The 26,541-nt window shown below is 53.8% G+C and overlaps 10 protein-coding genes across 10 annotated transcripts; 5 read left to right on the top strand and 5 right to left on the bottom strand.

Annotated features, from left to right (window-relative positions):
• Positions 1–266: 266 nt before the first annotated feature.
• BZA70DRAFT_103471 (MFS general substrate transporter) lies at positions 267–2,012 on the top strand. Its single transcript, XM_064909341.1, has 2 exons — positions 267–832; positions 883–2,012. The coding sequence occupies exons 1-2, from the start codon at positions 633–635 to the stop codon at positions 1,997–1,999; spliced, it is 1,317 nt and encodes a 438-aa protein (XP_064765448.1). The 5' UTR covers positions 267–632; the 3' UTR covers positions 2,000–2,012.
• Positions 2,013–3,241: 1,229 nt separating this feature from the next.
• Positions 3,242–6,233, bottom strand: BZA70DRAFT_307874 (putative oligopeptide transporter). The gene is made up of 2 exons (XM_064914843.1): positions 5,919–6,233; positions 3,242–5,816 (listed from the first exon to the last, which is right to left on the bottom strand). Exons 1-2 carry the CDS (start codon positions 5,931–5,933, stop codon positions 3,282–3,284), a joined length of 2,550 nt encoding a protein of 849 aa, XP_064765447.1. The 5' UTR covers positions 5,934–6,233; the 3' UTR covers positions 3,242–3,281.
• A 2,019-nt stretch (positions 6,234–8,252) lies between these two features.
• On the bottom strand, positions 8,253–8,959 carry BZA70DRAFT_103399 (Mss4-like protein). The gene is made up of 2 exons (XM_064909339.1): positions 8,667–8,959; positions 8,253–8,616 (listed from the first exon to the last, which is right to left on the bottom strand). The coding sequence occupies exons 1-2, from the start codon at positions 8,817–8,819 to the stop codon at positions 8,353–8,355; spliced, it is 417 nt and encodes a 138-aa protein (XP_064765446.1). The 5' UTR covers positions 8,820–8,959; the 3' UTR covers positions 8,253–8,352.
• Position 8,960: 1 nt separating this feature from the next.
• BZA70DRAFT_103434 (P-loop containing nucleoside triphosphate hydrolase protein) lies at positions 8,961–10,788 on the top strand. Its single transcript, XM_064909340.1, has 3 exons — positions 8,961–9,779; positions 9,834–10,613; positions 10,691–10,788. The coding sequence occupies exons 1-3, from the start codon at positions 9,042–9,044 to the stop codon at positions 10,751–10,753; spliced, it is 1,581 nt and encodes a 526-aa protein (XP_064765445.1). The 5' UTR covers positions 8,961–9,041; the 3' UTR covers positions 10,754–10,788.
• A 1,810-nt stretch (positions 10,789–12,598) lies between these two features.
• On the bottom strand, positions 12,599–14,486 carry BZA70DRAFT_252419 (uncharacterized protein). The gene has a single exon (XM_064910722.1). It carries the CDS (start codon positions 14,428–14,430, stop codon positions 12,877–12,879), a length of 1,554 nt encoding a protein of 517 aa, XP_064765444.1. The 5' UTR covers positions 14,431–14,486; the 3' UTR covers positions 12,599–12,876.
• A 1,011-nt stretch (positions 14,487–15,497) lies between these two features.
• BZA70DRAFT_292305 (putative DUF580 domain protein Pns1) lies at positions 15,498–17,048 on the bottom strand (the record flags this gene model as incomplete). The annotated part of the gene is made up of 1 exon (XM_064914368.1): positions 15,498–17,048. The coding sequence occupies one exon, from the start codon at positions 17,046–17,048 to the stop codon at positions 15,498–15,500; it is 1,551 nt and encodes a 516-aa protein (XP_064765443.1).
• A 196-nt stretch (positions 17,049–17,244) lies between these two features.
• Positions 17,245–19,903, bottom strand: BZA70DRAFT_286111 (putative camp-dependent protein kinase-like protein). Its single transcript, XM_064913834.1, has 2 exons — positions 17,735–19,903; positions 17,245–17,680 (listed from the first exon to the last, which is right to left on the bottom strand). Exons 1-2 carry the CDS (start codon positions 19,510–19,512, stop codon positions 17,314–17,316), a joined length of 2,145 nt encoding a protein of 714 aa, XP_064765442.1. The 5' UTR covers positions 19,513–19,903; the 3' UTR covers positions 17,245–17,313.
• A 25-nt stretch (positions 19,904–19,928) lies between these two features.
• Positions 19,929–21,417, top strand: BZA70DRAFT_286108 (HIT-like domain-containing protein). The gene is made up of 5 exons (XM_064913833.1): positions 19,929–20,479; positions 20,546–20,599; positions 20,662–20,718; positions 20,816–20,935; positions 21,035–21,417. The coding sequence occupies exons 1-5, from the start codon at positions 20,426–20,428 to the stop codon at positions 21,278–21,280; spliced, it is 531 nt and encodes a 176-aa protein (XP_064765441.1). The 5' UTR covers positions 19,929–20,425; the 3' UTR covers positions 21,281–21,417.
• Positions 21,418–21,450: 33 nt separating this feature from the next.
• Positions 21,451–23,297, top strand: BZA70DRAFT_103231 (uncharacterized protein). Its single transcript, XM_064909337.1, has 2 exons — positions 21,451–22,221; positions 22,272–23,297. The coding sequence occupies exons 1-2, from the start codon at positions 21,506–21,508 to the stop codon at positions 23,227–23,229; spliced, it is 1,674 nt and encodes a 557-aa protein (XP_064765440.1). The 5' UTR covers positions 21,451–21,505; the 3' UTR covers positions 23,230–23,297.
• A 1,248-nt stretch (positions 23,298–24,545) lies between these two features.
• On the top strand, positions 24,546–26,536 carry BZA70DRAFT_103234 (major facilitator superfamily domain-containing protein). Its single transcript, XM_064909338.1, has 2 exons — positions 24,546–24,933; positions 24,986–26,536. The coding sequence occupies exons 1-2, from the start codon at positions 24,773–24,775 to the stop codon at positions 26,361–26,363; spliced, it is 1,539 nt and encodes a 512-aa protein (XP_064765439.1). The 5' UTR covers positions 24,546–24,772; the 3' UTR covers positions 26,364–26,536.
• The last annotated feature ends 5 nt before the right edge of the window (positions 26,537–26,541 follow it).

Here is a 26,541-nt window from a genome sequence, read left to right as displayed (position 1 = left end):
ATACCGAGAACGTGGGTTCGTGTAGGGTTGCGAGCAGCTTTTAATCTGCTTTGTCGGATCTACAACTAGTAGTGCTCTGAGTAGATCTTGGGAATATAAAATATGTACGCTGCTTTTGTGTATTCTATCAAGTGCGAGTTAAATTGATTTAGATGGATTGTAAGTGACGGAGGTGGAAGTGCGGTTCACGTGCTGGAGCGGAGGCGGGTTTGTCGAGTTGGCGGCAGATACGCGCTGCGTACGCATCCCGTTGAGCGCAGAACCGGTAGACGGATTCTGGTATCGACCGTTGGTAGAAAGGAGGGATGCTGCTCTAGCTGAAGAGTGCTAGTAGTAGAGCTAGTCTATAGATCTGTCTTGTTCTATTTAATGGATTATGGATGTGTTGCTGTTCTGATGGGTACACATCGAAGAAGTGTCTCCACCTCGAACAGAGCAATGGAAGTTCTACCGCACACTCGCGCTGGATCAACGCTTTTCAGATATTTTTTTCTGTCTTTGGACATGATCTGCTGGATAATGACCGAAATTATGCCTGAATTTATGCATCGAAGGATCTACGCGCCCATATATCCAGCCTCTGTCCATCTTCTGTCCATCTTCTGTTTTCTGTGTTCTGCTGCACTGTGACGATGGAAGACCAAGACCATACAAAAACTGCAGGGGTGGCAGTTATACAACGTACGACGACGGAGAGTACTCTCCAGACCGAAAAGGCAGCCGCGATAACTTTCCAAGAGGCACTTCCTGCGCCGGACGAGCACGCGCCGAACGGAGGGCTTACTGCTTGGCTTCAGGTTTCTGGGTCTTTTGTCCTGTTTATGAATAGCTGGTATGTCTTCTCACTTTATTCGACGACTCGCGCACAAGGCTGATTAGCAGGGGCACAATCAATTCCTACGGCGTCTTTGAGACCTACTACGTCTCCATCAACCTCTCAAACAAGTCCTCCTCCGACATCGCCTGGATCGGCTCCACGCAAGCCTTCCTGCTTCTCGTCGTCGGAATCATTTCCGGCCCGGTCTTTGACCTCGGCGTGTTTCGCCCGCTCTTGATTTCAGGATCGGTCGTGCTCGTGCTCGGGTTGGTGTTCACCAGTCTCTGTCACGAGTATTGGCAATTCATGCTCGCGCAGGGTATCATGACCGGCATCGGCTGCGGCCTGTTCTTCGTGCCCTCGGTAGCGGTCATTCCGCAGTACTTCACCACGCGGCGCTCATTCGCGCTCGGCATCGCCGCCTCAGGGTCCTCCGTCGGCGGCGTGATCTACCCGATAATCTTCCACAAACTGCGTCCCCTGCTCGGCTTCGGCTGGGCCGTACGCGTAGTCGCGCTGATCGTGCTCGTCACGCAGGGCTACGTCCTTGCCGTGATGCGCGTACGGACACGCCCCGCTGGCAAGAAAATAAGACTTACGCGCGAACTCGTGATGTACCCGCCTTTTCTGGCGTTTATCGGATTCGGCGTGTTTGCGTTTATGGGCGCGTACATCCCGTTTTATTACATGGAAGGGTTTTCGATCTTGAAAGGGATCTATAGCTTCGATGTCTCGTTCTACATGCTTTCGGTTCTCAACGGCGCGTCGACGTTTGGAAGGTTGCTTCCGAATATACTCGCCGATCGCGTAGGACCGTTTAACGTCCTTCTTCCGTGTATCTTCGCAGCATCCATCGTCGCGTTCTGCTGGGTCGCGGCCGCGACCAAACCAGGCGTCGTCGCAATCTCTGTCCTCTACGGCTTCTTCTCTGGCTCAATCATCTCCCTCGCCGCGCCCTGCCTTGCCGTCATCACGCCCGACATCTCCGTCCTCGGCACCCGTATCGGGATCTTATTCGCCGTCGCGAGCGTGGGGCTGTTGATTGGTACGCCGGTGGCGGGGGAGTTGTTGAAGACGGGGATGGAGTTTAAAGCCGTCGCGGTGTTTTGTGGGGGGACGTTGGCTGTTGCGTGTGGGTTTGTGGGGGTGGCGAGGGGGTTGTTGAGGGGGTGGAGGGTGTAGCTGCTTGTTTGTAGTGCAATACTGTTTATAGCTGAGGCGATGAGTTGAAGACGTGGTCGTAGGTTATAAGGAAGGAGAAATAGCTCTGGGCAGTTGTATGTAACTTTGCACCCACAAAAACTGATTTTTAACCTACCCAGAACATAACAAACAATTAAACAAGAGCGGGCGAATTCATCAGATAGCGCGCCTCTTTGCCTTGCCTCTTTATAGTGATCGTTCTTTGCAACCACACAAGCTGATTTCTTACCTGCTTAGAATATTACAAAACAAAACATTAAAGAGCCGGCGTATTTATAAAGTAAACGCGCATCTTTGCCTTGCCAGTTTGGGAAGTTACGGATTGGACAGGGAGCAGGCTATTTTAATAGGTCGCAATCACAAGCTGATTTCTGACTGCTCAGAATATAACTAAACATCAAAGAGCCGGCGTGTTCATCAGAGAAGAAGGTCGTTTTTTGCCTTATCAGGTTGGCAAGTTGCGGATTGGAGACGGAGCAGGCTTATTAAGAGGCCGCAACCATACAAGCTGATTTCCTTCCTGCTTAGAATATAGCAAACCATTAAACAAGAGCCAGCGTATTTATTAGATAAGAGGGTCGTTTGTTTGCCTTGCCTGTTTGGGAAGTTGCGGATTGGAGAGGGGCACTTTTGATGATCTTGGGGTCGTTCTTTGTAACCACACAAGCTGATTTCTTGCCTGCTCAGAATATAACAATACAGATAAGAAGAGCCGGCGTATTAATAAGATAACACGCCTCTTTGTCTTGCCTTGTTATAAAGAAGTTGCGGATTGGAGAGGGGAAGATGATCTTGGCGGTCGTTCTTTGCAACCACATCAGCTGATTTCCTACCTGCACAGAATATAACAAAGCATATAAGAAGATCCGGCGTTTATCAGCTTTGCCTTGCCTTCTCGGGAAGTTGTGGGATTGGAGAAGGTTATCTACGAGGCACTTCAGATGATCTTGGGGTCGTTCTTTGCAACCACATAAGTTGATTTCCTACCTGCTCAGAACATAACAAAACACAACCACATAAGTTGATTTCCTACCTGCTCAGAATATAACAAAACGTTCAAGAAAAGCCGGCGTCTATCAGCTTTGCCTTGTCTGTTTTAGGAAGTTGTGGGATTGGAGAAGGGTATCTACGAAGCACTTCAGATGATCTTGGCGGTCGTTTAGATACGCTTAGATACGCGAAGGCTACGCTAGTTTTCTCGAATTATGATGAATATATTGAATTAAATTGAAGAGACGAGATTACGATACGATAAAAAAAACTACTCCCAAGACCCAACAGGCGGTCCGAATCCATCGACCGGCGCCTGATACAGCGTCGCGATACCGCTTCCGTCAACACCAGCCGACGAGACGGTAGTTCCCCACCACTTGAGGGTAGTACTTGTGTACTGCAGCGCAAAGAAGATGAGGATGCCGCTGAAGGCGGTACCGGCGGTAAGACCCGAGGAGAGGATGTAGTTGTACTTTGTCCACCAGAGGAGGTAGCGCGAGCGGATGTAGTACATGAACGCCAGTCCCGCGTAGAAGCCCGGGGTGTAGTACGACAAGTTGTAGGTTGCTCCGTAGCGGGTGACTCCGGACATGAAGACGACGGGGTGGAAGTACTTGAGCTTGCGGTAGAAGATGCGGCGGAGGTAGTAGAATGAGACGCCGACGATGCCGCCGAGGAGGAAGGACCACTTGAGCAGCGGGTAGAGCCTGTCGTATGTGCGATGGGGGCCGACGACACCGAGGAGAAGGGTGTTGGAGTAGAGCTGGTTGGGGAACGAGCACACGAGGCGGGCGGACTGCGTGGTCGTGCAGAGGTCGGGGGTGTTGTCGATCAGCCAGATGACGGCGGAGGTGGTGATTGCGCACTGCAGCAAGACCGCAATCATCTGCGAGCGGAAGACGGCGCGGGGAGGGACCTTGGCGTAGTGGCCGATCTTCTGGTCGGAGATGAAGGACTCGGCCTGCTCGTCGGTGTTGTAGCCAAACACACGGCACAGCAGCGACGCGGTCGCGTTGCCGGGAACCATATAGGCGGCGATGATGACGGTGAGCGTGTCGCAGGGGACGAGGTAGCCGGTTGTCGCAAAGACCATGATGACCGGGATCAGGATCGCGATCGAGACAAGGATGACGACGATGATGGCCCAGAACGGCGTGCCGGTCGGGTAGCCGCAGATAGCGCCCGCGCCGACGCCGATGGCGGCAGCCAGCACGAGGATGAACCACCACTCGGGGACTTCGGGGTATTTGCTCATCATGCGGGAGTGCGGGTCCTTGAAGGCCGCGTAGCCGCTCGCTCCTCGCTTTTCGAAGAAGGACTTTGCGACGCCCATGAAGGCGCTGAGCGCGGTGCGCCACTCGCCCATCATGATGTAGGTGAAGGTGATTGTGTACATGCAGTAGAATGCGCCGAGCATGGTGAGGTTACCGGCGCCGATGTAGACCTGCGAGTAGCTGCGGTAGAGGTCGGGGTCGAAGATGTTGTCGTCGGTGATGACGCGCGAGAGGTTGTACTTTGAACCGTAGCGGTCGTAGACGGCCGAGTTGTTGGGCGGGAAGTAGCCGGTGTACTTGTAGTTTGAGAAGTAGATGCCGGTGATGACGAGACCGGCGAGCATGACGCCAAAGTACTTGTTTGCGACGGAGAAGAAGGGGATGACGAGCGGGGTCGTGTAGTTGATGACCGACCAGTCGAAGGTGGTGATCGGGTTGAAGCCGAGACCCATCTTTGAGCCGGTGATGAAGGCGAGCTTCTTGTTTTGCGGCGAGATCCAGGTCATCCAGTTGAAGGTCGAGAGCGCGGTGAAGATGTAGTCGGGGAAGAAGAAGTAGATGAACGCGCAGATGAAGGTGATCCAGAAGAACTTGTACTTTGAGATCGTCCAGCCGTTGATGCTCTGCTTGGGCTCCGGCAGAAGCAGGGTCTTGTTGAGCTGCAGGATGGGGAGCACGGTCGGCCAGAGCGCGCGCGGGTTGTAGACCGCGAACCGTCTGAGCACGCCCGCGAGTCCGAAACCAAAGAAGTTGGTGACAAGAGACATGAGGAACATGAAACCCCAGCCGGCGTAGGTCTGGTTGAAGAAGATAGGAAGACGCATGGTGAGACCGTAGTGGAAGAAGTTGGTGGAGCCGGAGCCGACGTTGGTCATGATCGTGGCCAGCATCTGCTCCTTGTACGTCCACTCGCCGGGGCTGACTGACATTTTGTATTTTCCAAAGCCGATTTTCTTGTCGGGCAGGATGCGCGAGAGCAGTCTGCCGGACGGGTAGATCAGAATCTGGAAGACGGTCGCGGTGAGGGTGATGGAGGGCTGGCGCTGGTGGTACATCTCGTTGATGAACGAACCGCCGCCGACCCAGATGATGCCGATGATGTACGCGCGGAGCGTCTCGCACGCCATCTCGGGGTCGTCGTGCGGGCTCACGACAGCGCGCACTTCGGGGTAGGGCGAGTGGTACTTGAACACGGCGGCCTGCATGCGGAGGTCGATGTCGTAGGTCGCCGGGTCGAGACCGGAGGCTTCCTGGCCCTGCGCGAGCAGCTTGAGTCTGTCCATGGTGACGTCGGGGAAGTTGACGTCGCCGTTGTGTTCCTCGATGGCCTCGAGGATCCACTCCATCGACTCGGCGGCGTCAATCTCCTTGACTTTTTCGAGCATGTAGTCGAGGTCGCCTTCGATGAGGTCCTTGAGAGACTCTGAGTTTGCGAGGTGGTTGATGACAAACTCGCGGTCGTAGTCCTCGACCGAGGAGGTCTCGGCGAGGTATTTCTCCTTGGAGCCGTAGTTGGAGTCATCGGAGTCCTGGACGACGTCGACTTCGACGGCTTTTTCGTCGTACTCAATCTGTGGGGGTTAGCATGTAGAGAGAGGGGGGATAGTAGGGTAGGGGAGGTAGGTAGGTACCTTCATGGCGGACATGGCGTATGCTTATCCGGGACAGAGGTGGTGAGGACTGAGATTGGAGACGAAGACAGAGACAGAAGACAGACAGAAGACAGGAGAGAAGCAGGATTATATAGTCCACGAGATTAGCACAGCAAGTGGGTTCAGTTTTTTATTTTTGCAGTACGATAATGTTTTTAGTTTCATTTAAGTGCAGCGTTTTGGGGAAGGAGGAGGAGGAGGAGGAGGAGTCAGGGAGCCTCATCGTCGATAAGGATCCGATAGCGACAGGCGCGCAGGGTTAGCTCGCTGTCTTGGCGAGGTCTTATCTCGAGTGCGGTACCGGGCCTCCACCCGGTCCAGCGGGTCTTATCGCTGATAGAGTGTGGGTGAGATGTCGCTGTGTTTATTTGTTAGTGAATATAGATGATATAAAGAGATATCTGGAGGTAGCTGATAGAAACATCTGCGTGCTGAAGCTGGTTGCGGCGTCGGGTGACAGTCGCAACGAGTCAATCAGCGCGACAGCAGAGAAAGTCAACAGACTCCGGCGGTTGTGCTTGCCGGAACTGACAAGACTCATCTGGTGAAGTTTAGCAGCAGCAGCGGTGGTAGCGGGAGTAGTAGCGGGAGTAGTAGCGGGAGTAGTAGCAGCTGTATAGTAACAGCAGCAGAACACTTATCAACACCTCTACCTCCCTACTTCACTCTCTCATTAACAATCACTACAACCAACAACAATATCACTATCATATCTGCATCTACCAATAACTTATCAGAAGAACCGGGCAATCAGAACTCGGCGCACAGACGCAGGCAGCAAGTAGCTCGAACTCTCGTCTATCGAAATGTTTATTTCCAACTGCTTTCTTTCTTTATCACCAACTATTTCACTGGTTCTAGTCAACTCATCTTCCGACGCTGCTCTTTACTTTTTGCGCACTGCGACAGCGAGGTGGGGGCCTTTCTGCGCTCTGACTTGGGCTATTTAGATTTCACTAGTCCTCCTGCTTATCTTTATCACCACTTCCCGCCATCTTCCGCAGCTGTTCAATAGTCAAGACCACAGTGCCAAGCTGCCTGTCTATAACCGCTAAGCTATCGATATTATTGATATTATTGATATTATCAATATTGTATAAACACCGTATCTACATCAGCTCACTATCAGTACCATCATCTTATCTCGCCGCCACCCAGACTCGATCAGGGTTGTCGGCCAGGGCTGTCGGAGGCCTGTCGAGTGGGGAGTGGCGTTCCTGCTTTGCTTTCGACCTGGTATCTACTTGTAAAGACCTATTCTTAACTGATACCTTAGCCAAGAGTATAGCTATTATCTGCTCGTATTGCGCTCGGCGGGTAGCGTTCTGCTGATATCAACAACTCGGGCATACGCCATATCGCTGCTGCTGCTGCATCCGGACAAAGCAGCTGTCCTTGAGTCATCCTCGCAGCTCACATTTTTCGGCTGCAAGAACGAGGCGTTCAATGAACCAGCAGCTCAAGGAAAAACTTCATCCCGATATCCGTCGTTGAATACCTGCTGTGTGCAATAGCTCTTTGTCTTGTCTTGTCTTGTCTTGTCTATTCTATAACGTCTTATCTTATCGGCTACTCTGTCACGGCTCGAGGTCCGCCCGCGCTGTGTCTGTCTGCACGGATGCCCGAGCACCCGAGCGCAACTATCTATTCTCCCCGGCCAGCGACGGCCACCTGTCTGTGCTTGAGCGCGTGCCTATCTGTGCTGTACTGTGCTGTGCTGTGCTGTGGGCCGTTGGCTGAAAGCAGAAGAGTGTCAATCGTCCCTTGTCAGTCTTGACTCAGGTTTATTCATCTCGCGGCGTTTGTTTTTCATTGTTCTCCGGCTGTCGGTCGTTTTTAATCTACAGTGTCATTTCTCTCATCTGCGATCTCTCACTCTAATCAAATAGACTGCTCTAACTCGAACTATTAACCAGTGGAACGAGCGCTGCTACGATAACGAGAGAGCCAGGGCCAAGAACGCACTGGACCTCTCTCGTTCGTATTCGGGCTCGTATCAGACGGTGAATGTGCTGTGCAGGTTTGACTTCTGAATGGTCGGTGTAGAGTATAGTAAAATGCACGGGCGCGGACGTGGTCGTGGTCAGATGGTCAACTTGGATAGGAGGGGTGGGACTGGTTTATTCTTTAACCAAACAGTCGTGTGCGTATATACTGGTAACCAAAAACATGAGACAGGCAGAATGTATGATAGACAAAATGACAAAACATAGCCATGAACGCCAAAAAGTCACCAATCTGAGCAAAATCTCGAGCAAATGTCGAGTAAATATCGAGCAATTTTCAAGAGATCTCTCAGCGAGATCTTAAATTTCCAAACACTCCTTAGCAAGAAAGTAGCTTGGTTATACAGCCGTTCTTTCTCAATCACGTTGTCACTGCTGTAGCCTTCCGAACTGAATCTGCAATATACTTATATCTTCTTATACAAAACCCTCTTCGCACTGAGCAAATACTCCGCCTGTCCACCCTGCTCAATCACGTTCGCATCATGATATCCCAACGGACCACGGTCGCAGTCCGCGCAGGCCAGATACTTGATTCCTGTCGTCGAACTCTTGCTGAAGCCGAGGTTGTCGAATTGGAATGGATCTGTGAGAACCCAGAATAGATCGTCGCCTTCTTCTTCTTCTTCCTGCTCTTTCTCTTCCTCAATTGCGCGAGAGGGAAAGGATTCCTGTACTCTGTTAGATAACCATAACCACATACAACTACAGTAAGACTGACCTTTGGAATCTTTGGTTTCCTTGTCAAAACACCCACGCCAGGCGACAGAATCAGACTCGAGCAGTTATTAAACGGGCAATACAGCTTATGCGCATTCACCGCCCCTTCACCAATCGCCTCCGCCACTTGCTTGTACTCCTGCTTCTCTGCCATCTTCACTGATCTCTAAACTCGTGAAGAAGCCGCGCGCTGCTCAGACTTGAAGATCGGCGGATGTGCGTTTACATAAGCACATCACATGACCTGAGGATGCGCGAAAGATTTGAGCGCGTCGGCGATGGTTTTGTCACCAAAGCGATAAAATACAGAGACCGAGGACTGGCAGAGCGATAATGTCGGCTGGTTTTCGAGTAGATACAAGTTACAAGAACTGATATGGACCACTCCGTTCACTCAGACGTCAACACCACATCGCGCGAGATAGAGGAGCGGCTGCCTGTGTACGAAGAAGAGCAGGAAGAGGAACGCACGCTACAGCCTCCTGCTGAGAGCCCGTCGGTGTCGGACGACGATCCATCGAGAGCACCGGTCATCAAAGAAATCATAAAGACACCGCCGCGACGGCTCAGGCTGATGTTGAACGAGGCCCAGGCGAAGAGCGTGACGCACCCTCTTGCTTCGCAGCTGCAGATCCTGGCCGGTCCAGGGACGGGCAAGACCAAGACTCTTATTTCGCGCGTGATGTACCTGCTCAGTCAGAATGTGCATCCGAGCGATATGATCATCACGACGTTTACCGTCAAGGCCGCGAACGAGATGCGCGAGCGGCTCGCTGAGATGATCGGGCCTTCGGTCGCGAATAGGCTGATACTCGGCACATTTCATTCGATTTCGAGAAAGTATCTTCACAAGTACGGCCACTTGATCGGGATCCCCTCAGGGTTTACAATCGCAGACGACTCAGATTCGCTGCACTATGTCAAGGATTTGTGTAAAGATATGGGATTCAAAGAAGGCCGGACGGAAGCTCGCAGGGTCAGAGATTTAATCTCAAAAGCAAAGGCACATGGATATTTTCCTGACTCGCCAGGTGTTACTGCCGAGATCAACGGTATCGAGCTTGAAGTTTATAAAAAGTATCAGGAGAAGCTGCAAGATTCCAAAACACTCGACGTACGTGCTGATTTTCTTTTTTCTGCTGACGATGTGATTACTGACGGATTGTAGTTTGATGACTTGTTGCTACAATGTGTCAAACTGTTGCAAAGATTTCCGAAAGTGGTTTCCAACATCCAGGCAGTGCTTGTGGATGAGTACCAAGACACAAACTCCGTACAGTACAATTTGATGAAACTTTTCGCCAAAGAAAGAGAAAACATCACGATCGTCGGCGATCCGGACCAGTCCATCTACGGTTTCCGCGCGGCATTGGCGACCAATCTTTCGCTCATGGCCGAGGACTTTCCCGCAACGACCATCATCAGTCTTGAGGAAAACTACCGCAGCAGCGGTCACATCCTCGACGCGGCCTTGACAGTCATTCAGCAGGACACCGAGCGGATAAAGAAGGAAGTACGGCCGAACCACGACATGGGCGCGAAGCCTTCGTACATTTCCGTCATGGACACGACGGCCGAGGCACGGCTGATTGCGGAGGAAGTCGAGCGGCTGTTGACGCTTTCGTGCGGGATTCTCAAGCCGGCTGATTTCGTGGTGCTCGTGCGGACAGGGTTTGCGATGAAGCCGATCGAAGCCGCGCTGACGCGGGTGGGAATCGACTACCGCGTCGTCGGTGGGTCTCGGTTCTGGGATCGCGAGGAGATCAAGCTGGTGCTTTCGTATCTACATCTGATCAAGAACCGGCGCAGTCAGTCGTTGCTGAATATCATAAACTCGCCTAGGCGGGGCATCGGCGGCATGGCGATGGTGGCACTGCTCGGTCACGCGAACGCGCATGAGGTGCCACTCTGGGACGCGATCGTGCTCGCGACCCAAGGCGAGCTGAAGGTGATGAAGAAACAACGGCAGAAGCTGGCGGAGTTTGTGAAGCTTATAGAAGAATGCGACGAGCTAATGAATCCAAGGAGGAGAATCGATCAGCCGCTGGTGAATATGACAAAGCATTTGCTGGAGAAGCTGGAGTATAAGAGCGTGTTGATGCGAAAACATCCGGAAACGTGGTCGACGCGGTGGGAGAACGTGAGAGATCTCCTCGATCAGATGGAGGATTTCGAGGAGATGCCGGCGGACCCAGATCTGCCGGATGTGCCGGGAGTTAGCGGCCGGTCGGCAGCGCTAGAAGACGTGCTCGGTCGGTATTTGGCGACGGTGAATCTGGCGCCGACCGAGAAGGAAGTGCACGAGGTCAATCCGAATATGATTATGACGATCTCGACGATCCACAGTGCGAAGGGATTGGAGTGGCCTGTGGTGTTTATCCCTGGCGTTTGCGAAGGACATATCCCGCACAAGCGCGCAGTGGATGGAGAGCTCGACGAAGAGCGGCGACTGCTGTACGTCGCGATGACGCGCGCAAAGGGATTGCTATACCTCACCCACCCAAAATTAAACACCGGCATGCGCCGTGCGGAGGAGCGAGGATCGGTAGGATTGCAAGAATCCCAGTTCATGACTCCCGAGGCGGTGAAATGTTTCCGCGATAAAATACCGACGATGTCGTATCCTGAAATGAAGAGCCTGGCGCGGACGCTGGGCCGCGAGTGTCCGGATAATAAAACGTTTACAAGGGCGAAAGTGCAGTGGTGTGGGTCCTTCCTTGCTGTTTTTGTTTTAGTTTGTGAGGTGCTGGTACTAACGAGGGATATAGCGAGCATTCAAGGCGCAAGGCCGAGGCCGAGGGGCGCTGGAAGACCATGGAAGATGAGAGAGAAGTATTATCACACCATGCGCGAGAGTATTCTGGGGGATATGACGAGTATGATGAGTACGATGAGTACGAGTACGAGTACTACGCCACGTCTAGTAAGCTTGAGCGACGGTGGGATGAGTTTGACGATGATGAAGACTTTTACGCGGAAGACAGTAAGCGACGAAGACAGGTATCTGCAGGCGGCAACGTCAAGTCGTCCACATCTTTTGCCAGTCACAGACGAGCAACGTCAGCTGGCGGCCGAGCAGTCACTGATGCGGCACTACAGCAGCATCACCTCCGACCTCCGCCTCCGCAGCTTGCCTCCTCATTTATCAGCGCGTCGCGAGCCGTTGACGCGGGGATTTTCGACATGGGGAGCACGAGCGCAAGCGGGGCGGTGTGCGGTGGTGGCGGTGGCGGCGGCGGCGGCGCGGAGAGGGAGCAGGTCATGGCGTTTGATGTTGTGAGTGGGGATGTGGAGAGGCCTGTGAGGTTGGTGGAGGGGGGAGGGGAGAGGAAGAGGAGGGTGACGAGTGAGGGGGTTGGGTTTAGCAGTCTTGCTGTTGCGGAGGCGGCGAGGAGGAAGATTGAAAGGAGGAGGTATTTTCCTTCTGCTGCGCCGTCAGCAGCGACTACTACAGCAGCAGCAGCAGCAAAACCAGAACAACAGCCTCAGAGCCAACCTCAGAACAAGGAACAGAAAGAGAAACAGACAGAGAAACAAGTGACGAGAAAGAGAACAGTAAGCGCAGACGGCCACCAAAAGAGCTTAAGCGCGTTTTTGAAAGCCGGAGGCGGCGGAGTGAAAAGAGGGCATCAGTCGATGCTGCGGAGTGTACAGCAGAGTCGCTTAAGTTTTGTGATGAGCAAGACGACAAAGACAGGAAAAGAGAAGAAAGAAGAGGAGAAGGAGGAAAGTGGATTCGTGTTTCTTTCTTCTTCGTCGCCGTGATGTTTGATTTGTTAGACTGTATAGAGGCGATACAGGGTTGATCTCTACTCTTTTTATTGTACATTGCTATTTGCGTGGGATTTGTGTGATTACTAGCTGGCGTTTGTGTTTGCATATTGCTGATAATAGAACAGATTTTACCTCAATCTTATTAATCAAAGAGATGGAAGTGAAAGAGATCTTATGATACTGATGTGATTAGGATTAATCTGACTATACATAAGCTACACAGATAGCATATTGATAGTGTAGGGTGGAGTGTAGAAAGCAGAAGCAGACCGAAGGAGTACAATCACAAGCTGCCGAACCGCAGTCGGATAAACAAACAAGAGGAGATAATATAGTATAGTATATGAATAAGAGTACAAACACCGTAGAAAGCACAAACACAAAGACAAAACACAAGTCTATAAACAGCTAAAGCAAGCAAAAAGAGAGAGAGAGAACTACTGCCATCGCGGCTGGTCCTCGCCTGATAAAGAAGAGGCGGTGCTGCTGGTAGCGGTGCTGGTCGCGCTGGTGGAGGTGCTGTTTGCGCTGGCGGAGGTAGCGTTGATGAGATCAGATATGCCGAGCCTGTTGTGCTGGGGCTGCTGCATTGGCGCAGAGGTAGGGTGTGGCAGCATGCGCTTGTTGAAGTCGGACGAGGAGCTGGGCGACGCGGGCGCGGAGGCGAGGATGTCTGCGATCGGCAGCAGACGGAGGTTGGTCCCGCTTGCGCTGCGCGAGACGGAGGCCGAGGCGCCGCCGGCCGGGGTGGGTGCGCTCGAGGCGGATTGGTCGGAGACCTCGAGCGGGACGAGCGGCGGGGGCATGTGTCTGAGGGAGAGGGAGCGGATGGAGGGCAGCTGGACGCCTTGGAGGGCTTCGAGCTCGCGCGGGTGCAGCCGGGGGGAGTGGGCGGGGGTGACGAGCGGGGTGTGTTCGGGGGTGGGAGAGTCCGAGAGCGAGAAGGTGGGGGAGGAGGGCGCGGTGGAGGCGGGGGAGTTTGGGCGCGAGCGCTTGTGCTGGCGCGGGGTGAAGAGGTCGTCGTCGGCGGCGTGGCGGGCGGCGGGGGTCGAGGTCGACGAGGAGGCGTAGGAGGAGGGCGGGTTGTAGGGGGTTAAGGGCGCGAGGCCGGGGAAGCGGTGGTGGTGATGGTGGTGGTGCAGGTGGTGGTGGTGCTGGGAGGAGGAGGAGGAGGAGGCGGAGGCGGAGGAGAGAGAGGTCGCGGAGGAGGACTGGTGGAGAGGGTGCTGGGAGCCGGGGAGGGGGAGGTGCTGCTGGGGGGAGACGGCCGAGGCGGCGGAGAGGATGGAGAGCGAGGAGCGCGAGTGGGCGGAGTGGACGGAGTTTTCGCGCTCGAGCTGCTGGGAGGCCGCGGTGGCGAGCATGTGCATGTCGAAGGGAAGAGGAGCGCCGGAGGGTTGGGGAGCAGCGGCAGAGGAAGCAGAGGGGGAGTGGAGGTGGGGAGGGAGGGGGGAGGTGGAGGCAGCGTGGGGCGGAGGAGGGGCGGCGGGGGGCGGAGGAGGGGCAGCGGGGGCGATGTTGAGGGCCGCGTGGGAATGCGGAGGCGACGGCTGGGGGGAGGGCGCATTGGACGCGGGAGCGGACTTTGAGAGCTCGGAAGAGGCCTTGTAGGAGCGCCGGGGGTTTGTGTTTGTGTGGATGCGCGAGTGGCGGGTGAGCTCGTCGGAGCGGGAGAAGCGCTTATGGCAGCCGGGGAAGGCGCAGGCGTGCGGTTTCTCGCCGGTGTGGGTTCTGATGTGGCGGGTCTGGTGCTCGAGGCGGTGGAAGGCCTTGTCGCACATGGGGCATTTGTAGGGCCGGGGGAGCTGCTGGGAGGGGGAGGAGGTCGCGGAGGTGGTGGTCGAGGAGGTGGCGGCGGGAGTAGGGTGGGGGAGCGGGAGGGGGGAGTTTGCGACGGCGGCCATTTCGGGTTTGATGGGGGTGGAGGCGGAGGCGGAGGCGGAGGAGGAGGGAGCGGAGGAGAGCGCGGCGGAGGAGTGGGATTTCCTCATTGTGGGCGGAGGGGCGGGTTCGAAGGGATTTAAGGACGGGGAAGAGGAGGAAGAGGAGGAGGAGATGATCTGAGCAGAAAAGTTCGACGAGGGCAGCTCCTGATAACCCAAACCCATGCAGCCGAGCTGACTAAGTGGGTTTTATTAATTATGTAGTGAAGTATTAGTTATTAAAAGTAATTATATTGTATGTATTGTATGTATTCTAGTAGTAGTAGTAGTAGTTGTTGTTGTTGTAGCTGTAGTAGTAGAATAGTAGTTGTTGTTGTAGTAAGAGTAGTAGCAAGAGAGAAGAGAACAGAGAGAGCTCCGATGGACGCTTTCGGCATTTGAGCTCAGCACAATACAACAAACAGCTGTTCTTTTCTTTCTTCTGTTTGCATCTATTTAAATCCTCTTAAATATGTTATATATTCTCTATCTTCTTCATATATCTTCTCTATCTTCTATCTTCCATCTGCTATCATCCATCTCTCCATTCAACGCATGCAGCTGCCAGTCACACGGTGGTCTGAGACCTGTCCTCGTGCTTCCGGTGGAACCTGACCTTCCTGCTCCGGCCTGCCGGGCCCACTGCCCACTGTTGTAGATATGATATGATATGATACTCTGCAATTATAGAAGAAGAGAATAGTACAATGATACAATTAGAATAAAGAATATAGAATATAGAATACAGATACAGACACAGACACAGACACAGATACAGATGGAGTATACAGAATACAACACTGAACAAGAACACGGGGTACCCCTCCCCCTCCGTCTACCCCAGATACCGGCGATCCCAGACCGGACCACTCCACGCCTCCCTCGGCTTATCTTCTTCTCTCCTCCGCCTCCTCTTCCGACATCCCGAACCATCTCCCGCCATCTGCCCTCGTCTCCATTATTTCCCCTTTCGTCTCTCCTCTCGGCTCCGTCCCGGGGTTTTTCCGTTCCCCGCATTGCAGCTTTGTTTACCTTTCCGACCCGAGCTTCCTTCCCCCGCACTCTGCACTCTGCACTCTACACTCTCTCTATACTAAACATATACTTGTATTAAACCACTACTACTCTCCCACTACTCACGCATGTATCATCTGCTGCACCTTCGGATACAACCTCACAATCCGCTCATACAGCTCCGGATAACTCATCCTCAACACCTCCGGATCCCTCGCCATCGCCGTAAACAACGTCGCCGTGCCCGACTTGATCGGCACACTCGCAATATTACAGATCTGCAGCCCAATCACAAACGCAAACCCCACCACCGGCGCGTTGTAGTTCCCGCTCGAGTTGTACGCCGGCGCAGTGTACTTCAGATACAGGTACGCAAACAGCGCGCACACATACGCGACAAACTGCGCGCCCAGATTCAGCACCGGATCAATCAGACTGTCGTTGATCAGCGCGTCAATCCCCCTGTCCTTAATCAACTTCCACGTCTCCTTCGCGGCAGGGATATACGCGCTCCCGTACAGCGCAATGTAGCAGTACGCATAGTGATTGAAAAACTGCACCGCCCACTGCAACACCATGATCAAGCACCGCAGCACGCAAATCAGCGCGACCGCAATCAGATTATTGTCCTGCCGCGCCGCCTGCTCGCCCCACCCCGCCAACTGCTGCAGCAGCTGGATTATCGACACAATCAGACTGCCGAACGAGATCGAGCCGAGCGAGTACGTCATCGACCGCTTGAACGCTCCCAGCGCCGGCCAGCGCGGCATCCCCTGCGTGCTGCGCGAGCAGAAATACCAGGACCCATATACCCCCGAGATCGTCGTGTGCACGATATTCTTAATCACCTCGGTGATGTAGTATCCCGCAAACGTAATAAACACAATCAACCCAATCAGCTTTGCATGCGAACAACTCCCTCCATCGCACGTCGCGCTGTCAGCCGTCGGATTGTACTTCACATACACCGCCACCAACGTAATCGAGAACCACGCGCCAAACGCGGCCGCGACAAGCGACCCCAAAAACGACACCATCAAGACAGACGGATACGCGCGCGTGACGTCCATGATTGTCTGCAAGATCAGCGTCGCGAACGGGATCCGTCCGATCCACGAGTAAAAACACCACGCGCCAAACACGGCAAAGATCAAAAACACAACCGCGGCCGAGTAGTAGTGCTCGACAAAGTAGTAGATCGCGGTCGCGAACCCGAGCAGCACGTTCAGGATCCCAGTCACCCAGATAAACTGCTTCGTGAACGCGCGCGCGAGCATGAAATACGCAACCGACAGCACGAACCCGATCAGCACCGAAAACCCAAGCAGGTACATTGTATTCGTATTCAGACTGAAGCTCTCAGACCCGCCGTATATCCCCCCGCCAAAGAACGAGTGGTTGGCAGCATACGCCTTGAGCGCGATCGCAGACACCGCCGTGAACCCGCCGAGCACTGCCAGCAAGAGCACGACCGCCCAGAGATCGTTGTAGCGCGGCTTCTCGACCTTGAAGGTCTCTTCAAAGGTCGCCGACGACTGCTTCTCGTCGTACCCGCCTTCCGCTGACACTTTTTGCTGCGTCGGGGTATACTCGGGCGCAGAGGCCGTGTATGTCTGCTGCGACTCGCTGTCGCCGGGGGGGTATCTTGGTTGTTCCTGCGCGTTGTATTCCATCTTCACAGTATATCAGCAGAGCAAACAGAAGAAACAGAGACAGAGGATCTACAGCGGTTATAAATAATCTCCTCCTTTGGATCTTCTTCCTTCTCGAGACAAATGTGTGATTAAGCTTTCTATTCTTCCACCGCCTTGTCACCACCCTGGTGCCGTTCCTGACGTCATTGTCTCATCTCATCACTTCTTTTATTACTAATTGCTTACATAATAGTTCTGTTGCTGTATTACTATTACTATTACTGTACTGTACTGTATCAGACAATCATATATCGATGCGCTGCCCGTTTACATACGCAGCCCCGTCGTCGTCCTCTGCGTCCGCCATCTCCTCCTCGCGCGACATATCCGCGCCCTCGTCGATCTTCCGGCTGTGCTCGTAATTCTCCCGGATCCGTTCCGCCGCCGCGAGATTACTCCCACTCGCTGGCTCGTCAAGGTCGTCGATCTCCATCCGTCTACCCGCTGTGCTGTGCGAAATCATCGAGTCTTGTCGCGACGAGATTAGCGTGACTTCTGTGTCTTGCCGCGCGAGCGGGTGGCGGCGCCGGCTATTTAGGAACTCGTCTTCTTCTTCTTCCGCGGTTGGCCTTAATCCTTTAAAGTGCTCGTCCATAGACGACTCATCCACACTACTCACTGTTAGCCTCACCCTCTCTTAAACAACACACACACTCTCTACTTACAAGGTAAACCCCTGGAAATTAGCCTGCAAAGTAGGCGACAACGGCGTCGTCCCCGCCTGCATAAACCGCGACCCCTGCAACACACTCGTGCTCGCGTTCGTAAACTCCGGATCAAAGTTCGACGTGTCCGTCTCCGAGCTCAGATGGGGCTTGAACGGCGGCGGCAGTTTCTTCTGCACGAGCAAGTCCCAGTCGACGTCGGCGAAGAACGGGTGTCGTTTCAACTCGCGCGCGTCGTCGAGCGCGCCGAGTCTGTGTTTCGGGTTGCGGTTCAACAAACCTTTCACGAACGCTTTGCCTTCCGCTGACAACGCGTCTTTCGGGAACCGCACCTTGCCGAACGCAATGTTCTTGTACATCTGCTGCGTGTCTTCGGCGTAGAACGGCGACCACCCGCAGCACATCTCAAAGATCAACACCCCGAGCGACCAGAAATCAACCATCTTTGTGTATCCCTGATCGTCCAGCAACACTTCCGGCGCAAGATACTCCGTCGTGCCGCAGAACGTATTCGTCGTGTCGTTCGACGCGAGGTTCGCCTTACTCAGCCCGAAATCACACAGCGCGATATGTCCGTTCGCGTCCAGCAGTATATTCTCCGGCTTGAGATCCCGGTACACGATATCATGGTTATGCAGGTGCTCCAACGCGACAATCAGCTCCGCGATATAAAACTTCGCCCGGTCCTCTACAAACCGGCCTTCCTTCTGCAGATGCCAAAACAGCTCGCCGCCAGACATGTAGTCCGTCACCAGGTACAAGTCCGTCGGGGTCTGGAACGAAAACTTGAGTCCGACGATAAACGGCGAGTCCGCCGTCGCCGTGCGCACGAGAATATTGCGCTCGCCAATCGTGTGCGCAACCTCCTTCTTCTGCACAATCACTTTCTTCGACAACACCTTCATCGCATATATCCGGTCCGTGTCCTTCTTCCGCACCTGGTACACCTGCCCGAACGTGCCCTTCCCAATCAACCGCAGAATCTCAAAGTCGTCGGGCCCGTAGTGCCGCTTGCTGATTGCTTCATACAGCATCTGCAGCCTGACCTCGCCGCCGACAACATCCCCTGGCACCACCCGCGGCTCGAGCGTGTACCACTCGTCAAAGATCTGCTCGTTGCGCAGAATCGGCCGGATCCTCACGTGGCCTAGAAACGCGTCGTCGCCGTGCGCGTCGTAGATACTCACGTCGAGCTCGGAGTGGTCGCCGAGCACATCAAACACCGCCTCGTGCTCCCAGCTCGGGTTCGCGCCTGCTCGAGCATCTGCATCTGCGCCGCCATTAGCAGCAGGAGCAGCGGCAGAAGCAGCCGCCGCGGCAAGCGAGAGCGTGCTCTTGCTCTTCTTCTTGAGATCTGCGAGGTTCGTCGTCGACGACTGCCGCGACTTGCTGCTGGTCGGGATTGCGATGCTCGGCGTGGTTGCGCCGTTGCCAATCACGGAGCTCGGGTCTGTGCGTTTGAAAAACGACGAGATGCGCGAGGGACCGAGGCCGCCGGGCGCGACGTCGACGTCGTCGGAGGTGTTTGGGCCTTGAGAAATAAACTCGTTCGACTCGAACGTGCAGACGACGTACGGGCATGCGTCGCGCGAGGATATGCGCAGGTTGCGCGCCTCGATGATTTTGACAGTCAGTCTGCCCTTTGGCGCGGCTACCGCGGCGGCGGCGTCGTTAGTGAGCGCGGTGGTCGAGGCCGAGAACGAGGAGGATGAAGACGACGGCTCGGACGCGGACGAGAGTTGGCTGGCCGTGGTGGACGTCGTTGCCGAGGTCGTCATCGAGCTCGGGGTGGAGTCTTCGCGGGTGGCGGCGGTGGAGGTCGCGGCGGTGGAGAAGGCGTGCTGGAGCTGGGGGAAGCGTTTGTCGCTCAGATCAGGACGGGGGGTGGCTTGGCCGGAGGTGGATTCAGAGTCGGGGAGAGTGGATGCCGACGAGGGGGAGGGCGACGAGGTGCCGGATGGGGGGGATATGGGTTTAGGCGTTGTGGAGCGGGAGCCAAAGAAGGAGAACTTTGCTTTGGGCTGTTGCTGCTGTTGTTGCTGCTGCTGTTGTTGCTGTTGTTGCTGCTGCTGCTGCTGCTGAGAGCTCTCACTTTCAAGCTCAGTTACTCCCTGCGACTCGACCTGAAGTTGACCGTCGGAGGGCTGCTGCTGCGCAGGCTGATCTTCGGCAGAGGACTGCTGCTGCTGCTGCTGCTGCTGCTGCTGCTGCTGCTGCTTCTGAGCGTGGAATGGCGAGAAGTGGAAGAAGGATTTGGCAAAGTCGGCCATTATGCTTGCATGACTCTCGAACAGAGATACGCCGGATGCAGGTCAGAGCAGGTTCAGAAGCCGAGGTGGGCAGAGAGAGGAGGAGGGTGATAAGCCAGGGCTGAGGAGGAGGATCGTCTGGTGGACTGTAGGTAGGAGTTGTAGAGGAAGCTGGAGGCTGCTGTATATGAATGAATAGCAGCTGAATAGGATGATAAACAGCGACAACTATGATAAACAGCAGAACCTGCAGAGGAAATGGTCGAAGAAGGCGATGCAGGCAGCAGAAGAAGATGAGGAGAGCAGCGAAGAAGATAGGAAGGATAGAGTTTAGAGTTGACCTAACCCACCGATGCTGCACTCTGATCCTGATTCTGATATTGAATTGAAGAGACTATAATACAGATACTGAATAGAAGAAGAAGAAGGAGAAGCAAGTAGAATGGCATCGGTCGTGCATTTTGGTCCGTTTGTGGTGACGACGCAGGTGTTCTATGTATGAACGAGAGCAGTGCAGTAGTGAGTGGACTACGACAACAGCTAACGACGATCTGTATTCTAGAGATCCGCGCATTCGTTTGCGCTCGTCAATCTCAAGCCGTTCCTTCCAGGTCATGTTAGTCTGCTGCTGGTGTTGAGTACTTGGAGTGGAGTGAGAAGATGGCTGACTCGATGCAGGTTATGGTGTGTCCGAATCGCGTCGTGCCGCGGATCAAAGAGTTGACTCCAGAGGAGGTGCGTGAAGTATCTTCTTGATTTATATCGCAGTCGAGTTGGGTTTTGCTATTGCAGTCAAGCTCGTTTATGATTGAGTAGAGTGCTAAAAGCTCAGGTATCGGATTTGTTCATCACAGTACAGAAAGTGTCGTCCGTGATCGAGGCGGTGTATAAGGCACAATCGCTGAATATCGCGGTTCAAGATGGTCCGTTAGCAGGCCAATCAGTTCCACATGTGAGTCTTTACTTTCTTCCCCTGATCATCTTTTCTACTCTCCTTGTTTCTTCCGTCTTTCTCTACCTTCTTCAGTGTTATAACTCATCTACCTCGCAGGTCCACTGCCACATCATCCCCCGCAAGTTAAACGACCTCCCCGACGTGGACGACGTATACAAACTAATGGACTCGCGCGACGCCGACATCGAGCTCTCATTTCAGCAGCTCAAGCAACTGAATAGCACGACCGCGAACCCGGACGTGCCTGACGATCTGCGCGCGCCGCGGTCGATGCCGGAGATGGAAGCCGAGGCGAGGATGCTGAGGAGTGAAATGGAGAGGAGGTTGAAGGCTGCTTTGTAAGGGCTGCTTTGTGATGTAGGATAGTATAGCTGAGTGCGGTAGTAATAGCGAAGTGCAATAGTAGCAATAGTAAGTGGAATAGTAGAGGTGAAGAAATATTAGTAATCCATTACATAACTCAACAACGCGTCACTCACCGCGCATCCCTTTTTCTTCACGCGTCCACGCAACTCTCATATTCACACCCACATCTCCCCCATCAACACAACACAACACATCAACAAAATGGCGGACATGACACAGTTTGACAACATCTACTTTGACCAGTCAGCCCGGCCTGGTCGCCTACGGTTCGCCAACTCCGGACTCGGCTGGAAGAGCTCGAGCAAGTCCGGGACCACTGCACCATTTCTTCTTCCGCACTCTGAGTTTGTGTCTGCGAACTGGTCGCGTGCAGCGAAGGGGTACGAGTGCCGGATTTTGACGAAAGATCGCGGGGTGGTGCAGTTTGACGGGTTTGATCTGGATGACTTTGACAAGTTGAAGAACACGATCAAGCACCACTTCGACGTGGTGCTGGAGACGCGGCCGCACTCGATCAAAGGGTGGAACTGGGGCAAGGCCGAGTTCGAGCGGTCGGAGCTCGTGTTTAGTGTTTCTGACCGGCCTGCGTTTGAGGTTCCGTTCGCGCAGGTGACGAATTCTAATCTTGTGGGTAAAAGCGAGGTCGCGCTCGAGTTGGGGGCGGAGCATGAGGTTGCGCTGCGGGGGCCGAGTGGGGTGCGGGACGAGTTGGTCGAGATGAGGTTTTATATACCGGGTACGGTGAGGGCGAAGAATGAGGATGAGGATGAGGAGGATGAAAAGTCTGACGAGAGCGAGGCCGAGGAGTTGAATGCCGCGACGGTGTTTTATGAGACGTTGAAGGAGAGGGCGGATATCGGGCAGGTTGCGGGCGAGACTATTGTTTCGTTCAGCGACATTATGTTTCTTACTCCGAGGTCAGTGTTTTTGTTTTTTGAAGAGTGGATAGTTATTAACAGCTCTACAGAGGCCGGTATGATATCGACATGTATCCTGGATACATGCGCCTTCGCGGCAAGACATACGACTACAAGATCCAATACACGACGATCCAGCGTCTTTTCCTCCTTCCCAAACCAGACGATCTGCACAACGTGCTCGTGATCCAACTCGACCCCCCTCTCCGTCAAGGCCAGACGCGGTACCCATTCTTAGTTGTGCAGTTTTTGAAAGAAGAGGAGATCGAGGTCGAGTTGAATCTGGAGGACGAGGAGTTTGAAGAGAAGTACGCGGACAAGCTCAAGAAGCGGTACGACCAGGCCGCGCACGAGGTTGTTGGGCAGGTCTTTCGCGGGTTGTCAGGACGGAAGATCACTGTGCCCGGCAGCTTTGTGTCGGTGCACGGACAGGCGGGGGTGAAGTGCTCGCTAAAGGCGTCAGAGGGGTATCTTTACTTACTCGAAAAGTCGTTTTTGTTCATTCCCAAACCGACGGTGTTTATGGCTCATGAGGAAGTCTCGTTTGTGACGCTGAGCCGGGTGGGCGGGAGCGTGTCGAGTTCGCGGACGTTTGATGTGACGGTGCAGATGAAGAACGGGACGTCGTACCAGTTCTCGTCGATCAACAGGGAAGAGCAGAATGCAGTTGAGCAGCACTTGAAGGCGCGGAATATTAAGATCAAGAACGATCTGAACGAGGACCAGTCGTTCTTGAAGACGGTGATTGGAGCCGAGTCGGATGATTCGGAGGTGGAGATGGCGGCAAGGGGGGATAGAGGGAGTGCGAGTGAGGATGAGGAGAGTGTGGATGAGGATTTTAAGGCGAGTGAGAGTGAGGAAGATAGTGATGTGGCGGAGGAGTATGATGAGAATCCGGCGAGTAGTGGAGATGAGGAGGAGGAGGAGGAGGAGGAGGAGGATGAGGAGGAGGAGGATGATGATGGGGATGAGGAGGAGCCGGTTAAGAAGAAGGCAAAGAAGGCTTAGATGAGATGTATTATGTGCTGTGATTATATACAAAGATGCAAGTTATATACAAAGATAAAGATTATACAAAGATTATACAAGATGAAACCGACCAAACTCCAAAATTAATATGAAAATGCGATAGACGACGAGAGATCAAGGACAAAGAACAGAGCCGACGGAGCGCTCTACCTTTTTGACGCTGGCGGAGATGTTTGTGAAGAAGCGGGAGATGGACTGTTTTGTAGTCTGCCGAGGAGCGCCAAAGACATGCTCGATTGGTGGTGCGGAGGTGTCGGAAGTGGTGGATGAGGAGGATGAGGAGGATGAGGAGGATGAGGAATCAGAGGACGGCTTGATGAGCATGGGGGCTTCGAGGTCGAGGTAGGAGTAGAGGTAGAACGAGCGGGAAGTTTTGGTGTAGCTTAGACGTCTGACGAGGGGGGAGATGGGTGTGATTGGTTCGTCGTCTGTGTTGATATCAGGAGTGTTGATATTGAGGGAGGTGGAGAGGATGTGCTCGATGAGAGGTGAGAGAGGGCGCATGCTTGGGAGGGAGGAGGGTTGCTGAGGGGCGAGGGAGTTGAGCGCGGAGAGAGAGGTGATGAGGGAGGGAGGTTGTTTGATGAGAGTCGGGGGGTCAATTGCGATGTCCATGAAGTGTAGATATGTAGATATGTAGATATGTAGATATGTAGCAGAGTAGAGAGGGTAGATGAGAAGAGAGATGGAGATGGAGATCGGGCCTTTATCAATTGTCGATAGCCGAGCTGAGGCTTAGCGAAGAGCGGCTGGCGGAGGGCTGAGTCGTTGGTCAGCGCTGACTAAGAGTTATTTATAGATTATTCTGTACTACTCTGGTATTACTCTAGTATTATTGCTATACTACTATTACTACTACCACGACTGCTATCTAATATCACTACTCTCTAATATCATTGCTACACCCCAACACACGCCACCAGCACACGCAACAGACACAAAAAGCAGAGAAAAAAGAAAAAAGAGAGTTGCGGCGTGTTTACCCAAAACGGCAGTGATTGTGCTAGCGCGATGGTCTGTGTCTGAGTCCGTGGTTGATGGCAGGTGAAGAATTTGTAGATGTGCATTTAGCCAGGTGTTGTATCTATCTGTCTATACTGTACTGTACTGTACTGTACTGTTATATAGTAAAACAAGTAGTGATAGTAATAATACCAATACTATATATACTATACTACACCAACAATACAATACTATACTTACTATACACTATAGTAATAACACTCGGTGGCAACATTGAGCCGCAGCCGGTGGAAGCCACGTCCCTGCGCCAAACCGAGCGGCAGCGACTCCAGATTCGGTATCCGAACCTCTTTTCACACCTCCATCGCCACCTTTGCCTCGTGGGTCTGTCTCCTTTGTTGTCTGGTGGTGTGCTCACGGTCGGATATCATCCGTGGGAGGATGTATAAGAGTGCTGTCTGCTGCTGCTGTCTGTCTGCTCTGTCTGCTGTCTGCTCTATCTAATATCTGATCTCTCCTCCATCACCATCTTCAACACTCCTCATCATCTCTCATCACAATGTCGTCCGAAGTACGGATCGAACTACCCTCTCCTCCTCCTGCTGCTCTCTCCTCTCCCTCCCCCTTCTCCTCCACCGCTCCCACCCCCGCCGTCTCCCTCAGATCTCCCTCGACCACCGACCTCCATGATCCCTCCAACCGCAAATTCTCCTTCAAAGAGTATGTTCTCTCTTTCCTTACCATATCCTCTCGCTCTCTCTAACATCTGTAGGATCCCCCGCAACCGCTACAGACTCTTCTCCGCCTGCTGGACCATCGCCGCCCTCGGCTTCAACGACGGCGCAGTCGGCGCCCTCCTTCCCTACATCGAGTCCCAATACAACATAAACTACGCCGTCGTCTCCACCATCTGGCTCGCAAACTCCATCGGCTTCATCTCCACCGCCTTGCTCTCCCACATCCTCTACTCCCGCCTCGGCCGCGCGGGAATGATGACCCTTGGTCCTGCGCTCCTCGTCGCTATGTACGCGCTCATCTGCGCCGGTCCGCCGTTCGGCGTCGTCGTCCTTGCGTTCTATGTCGGTGGGTTGGGAATGGCGATGGTCGTCGCGCAGGTCAACGTCTTTGCTTCGTACATGGTCGCCACCGAGACAACCTTCGGTATGATCCACGGCTCCTACGGCATCGGCGCAACCGTCTCTCCCATCATCGCAACAGCGATGATCAACCACGGCATCAAGTGGCATTATTTCTACTTCATCCTCCTTGGTTTTAACCTCCTCGGACTCGTCTTCTCCGCGCTCTGGTTCCGTGGCTGCGATCGCGATCTGGGTACGCTTTATATGCTGAAAAAGTATCAGACCGCAAAGACGGCTAGTGCGAACTCGACCACCGTCACTCTTGTCCCTGAAGCGCAGACTCCTGCTCCTACTCCTGCCCACACCCCTGCTCCTGCCACTCAAGAAGACTACTTCTCGATGGTCAAGGACACACCCGAGAAAGAAGAGAGAAAAGAGCGCTCAGTCTACTCCGAAGCCCTGCACTCGAAAGTCTCATGGCTGGCCGCCTTCGTCATTCTCTTCTACCAAGGCGCCGAGGTCTCGATCGGCGGCTGGATCGTCAGTTTCATGATTGACTACCGCGGCGGCGCTGCTTCCCAAGTCGGCTACGTCTCCGCCGGTTTCTGGGGCGGCGTGACTGTCGGCCGGTTCGTGCTCAACCCGCTCGTCAGCCGCTTCACGACACCATACCGCGTCATCTTCCCTCTCTGCGCGGGCGTTATCGCGCTCGAACTCGTGACCTGGCTCGTCCCGGACGTCGTCGGCGCGTCAGTCGCTGTCGCGATCGTGGGCCTGTTTGTAGGCCCGATGGCGCCGTCGACGTTGACGGCGGTGTCGGACCTGCTTCCTCGTCGGATCCAGACGTTTTCGCTTACAGTCGTGTCGGCGTTTGGATCGATGGGGGGTGCGCTGTGGCCGTTTATTACGGGGATGCTGGCGCAGAAGAAAGGGACGTTTGTTGTGCATCCGGTTGCGATTGCGTTGTTTGTGGGGATGCTTGTGCTGTGGTGTTTCCTACATACAGCAGAGAAGCTTGATAAGAAGAGAGGTGAGGTTGAGGAGAGGGTGGAGGAGAAGGAGGTGGTTTAATTTCTGGTTGTTTGCTCGGTGTTTTGTTATGTCATGTCATGTTATGTTGTATATATTTGTACAGGAATCTCTTAATCATTAATATCTATTTGCTGCTATGTTATGTTGTATATATCTGTACACGAATATCTAACCATCCTTCATCTCTAAAAGTTCTATGCTCTGTTCTATAAATCTG

The sequence above is a fragment of the Myxozyma melibiosi genome (genome assembly GCF_037950935.1).
Source record: "Myxozyma melibiosi strain Phaff 52-87 chromosome Unknown BZA70scaffold_18, whole genome shotgun sequence".
Taxonomy (NCBI): domain Eukaryota; kingdom Fungi; phylum Ascomycota; class Lipomycetes; order Lipomycetales; family Lipomycetaceae; genus Myxozyma; species Myxozyma melibiosi.
The sequence above is the reverse complement of the archived record's forward strand: the minus strand, read 5'-3'. Positions and strand labels throughout refer to the sequence as shown.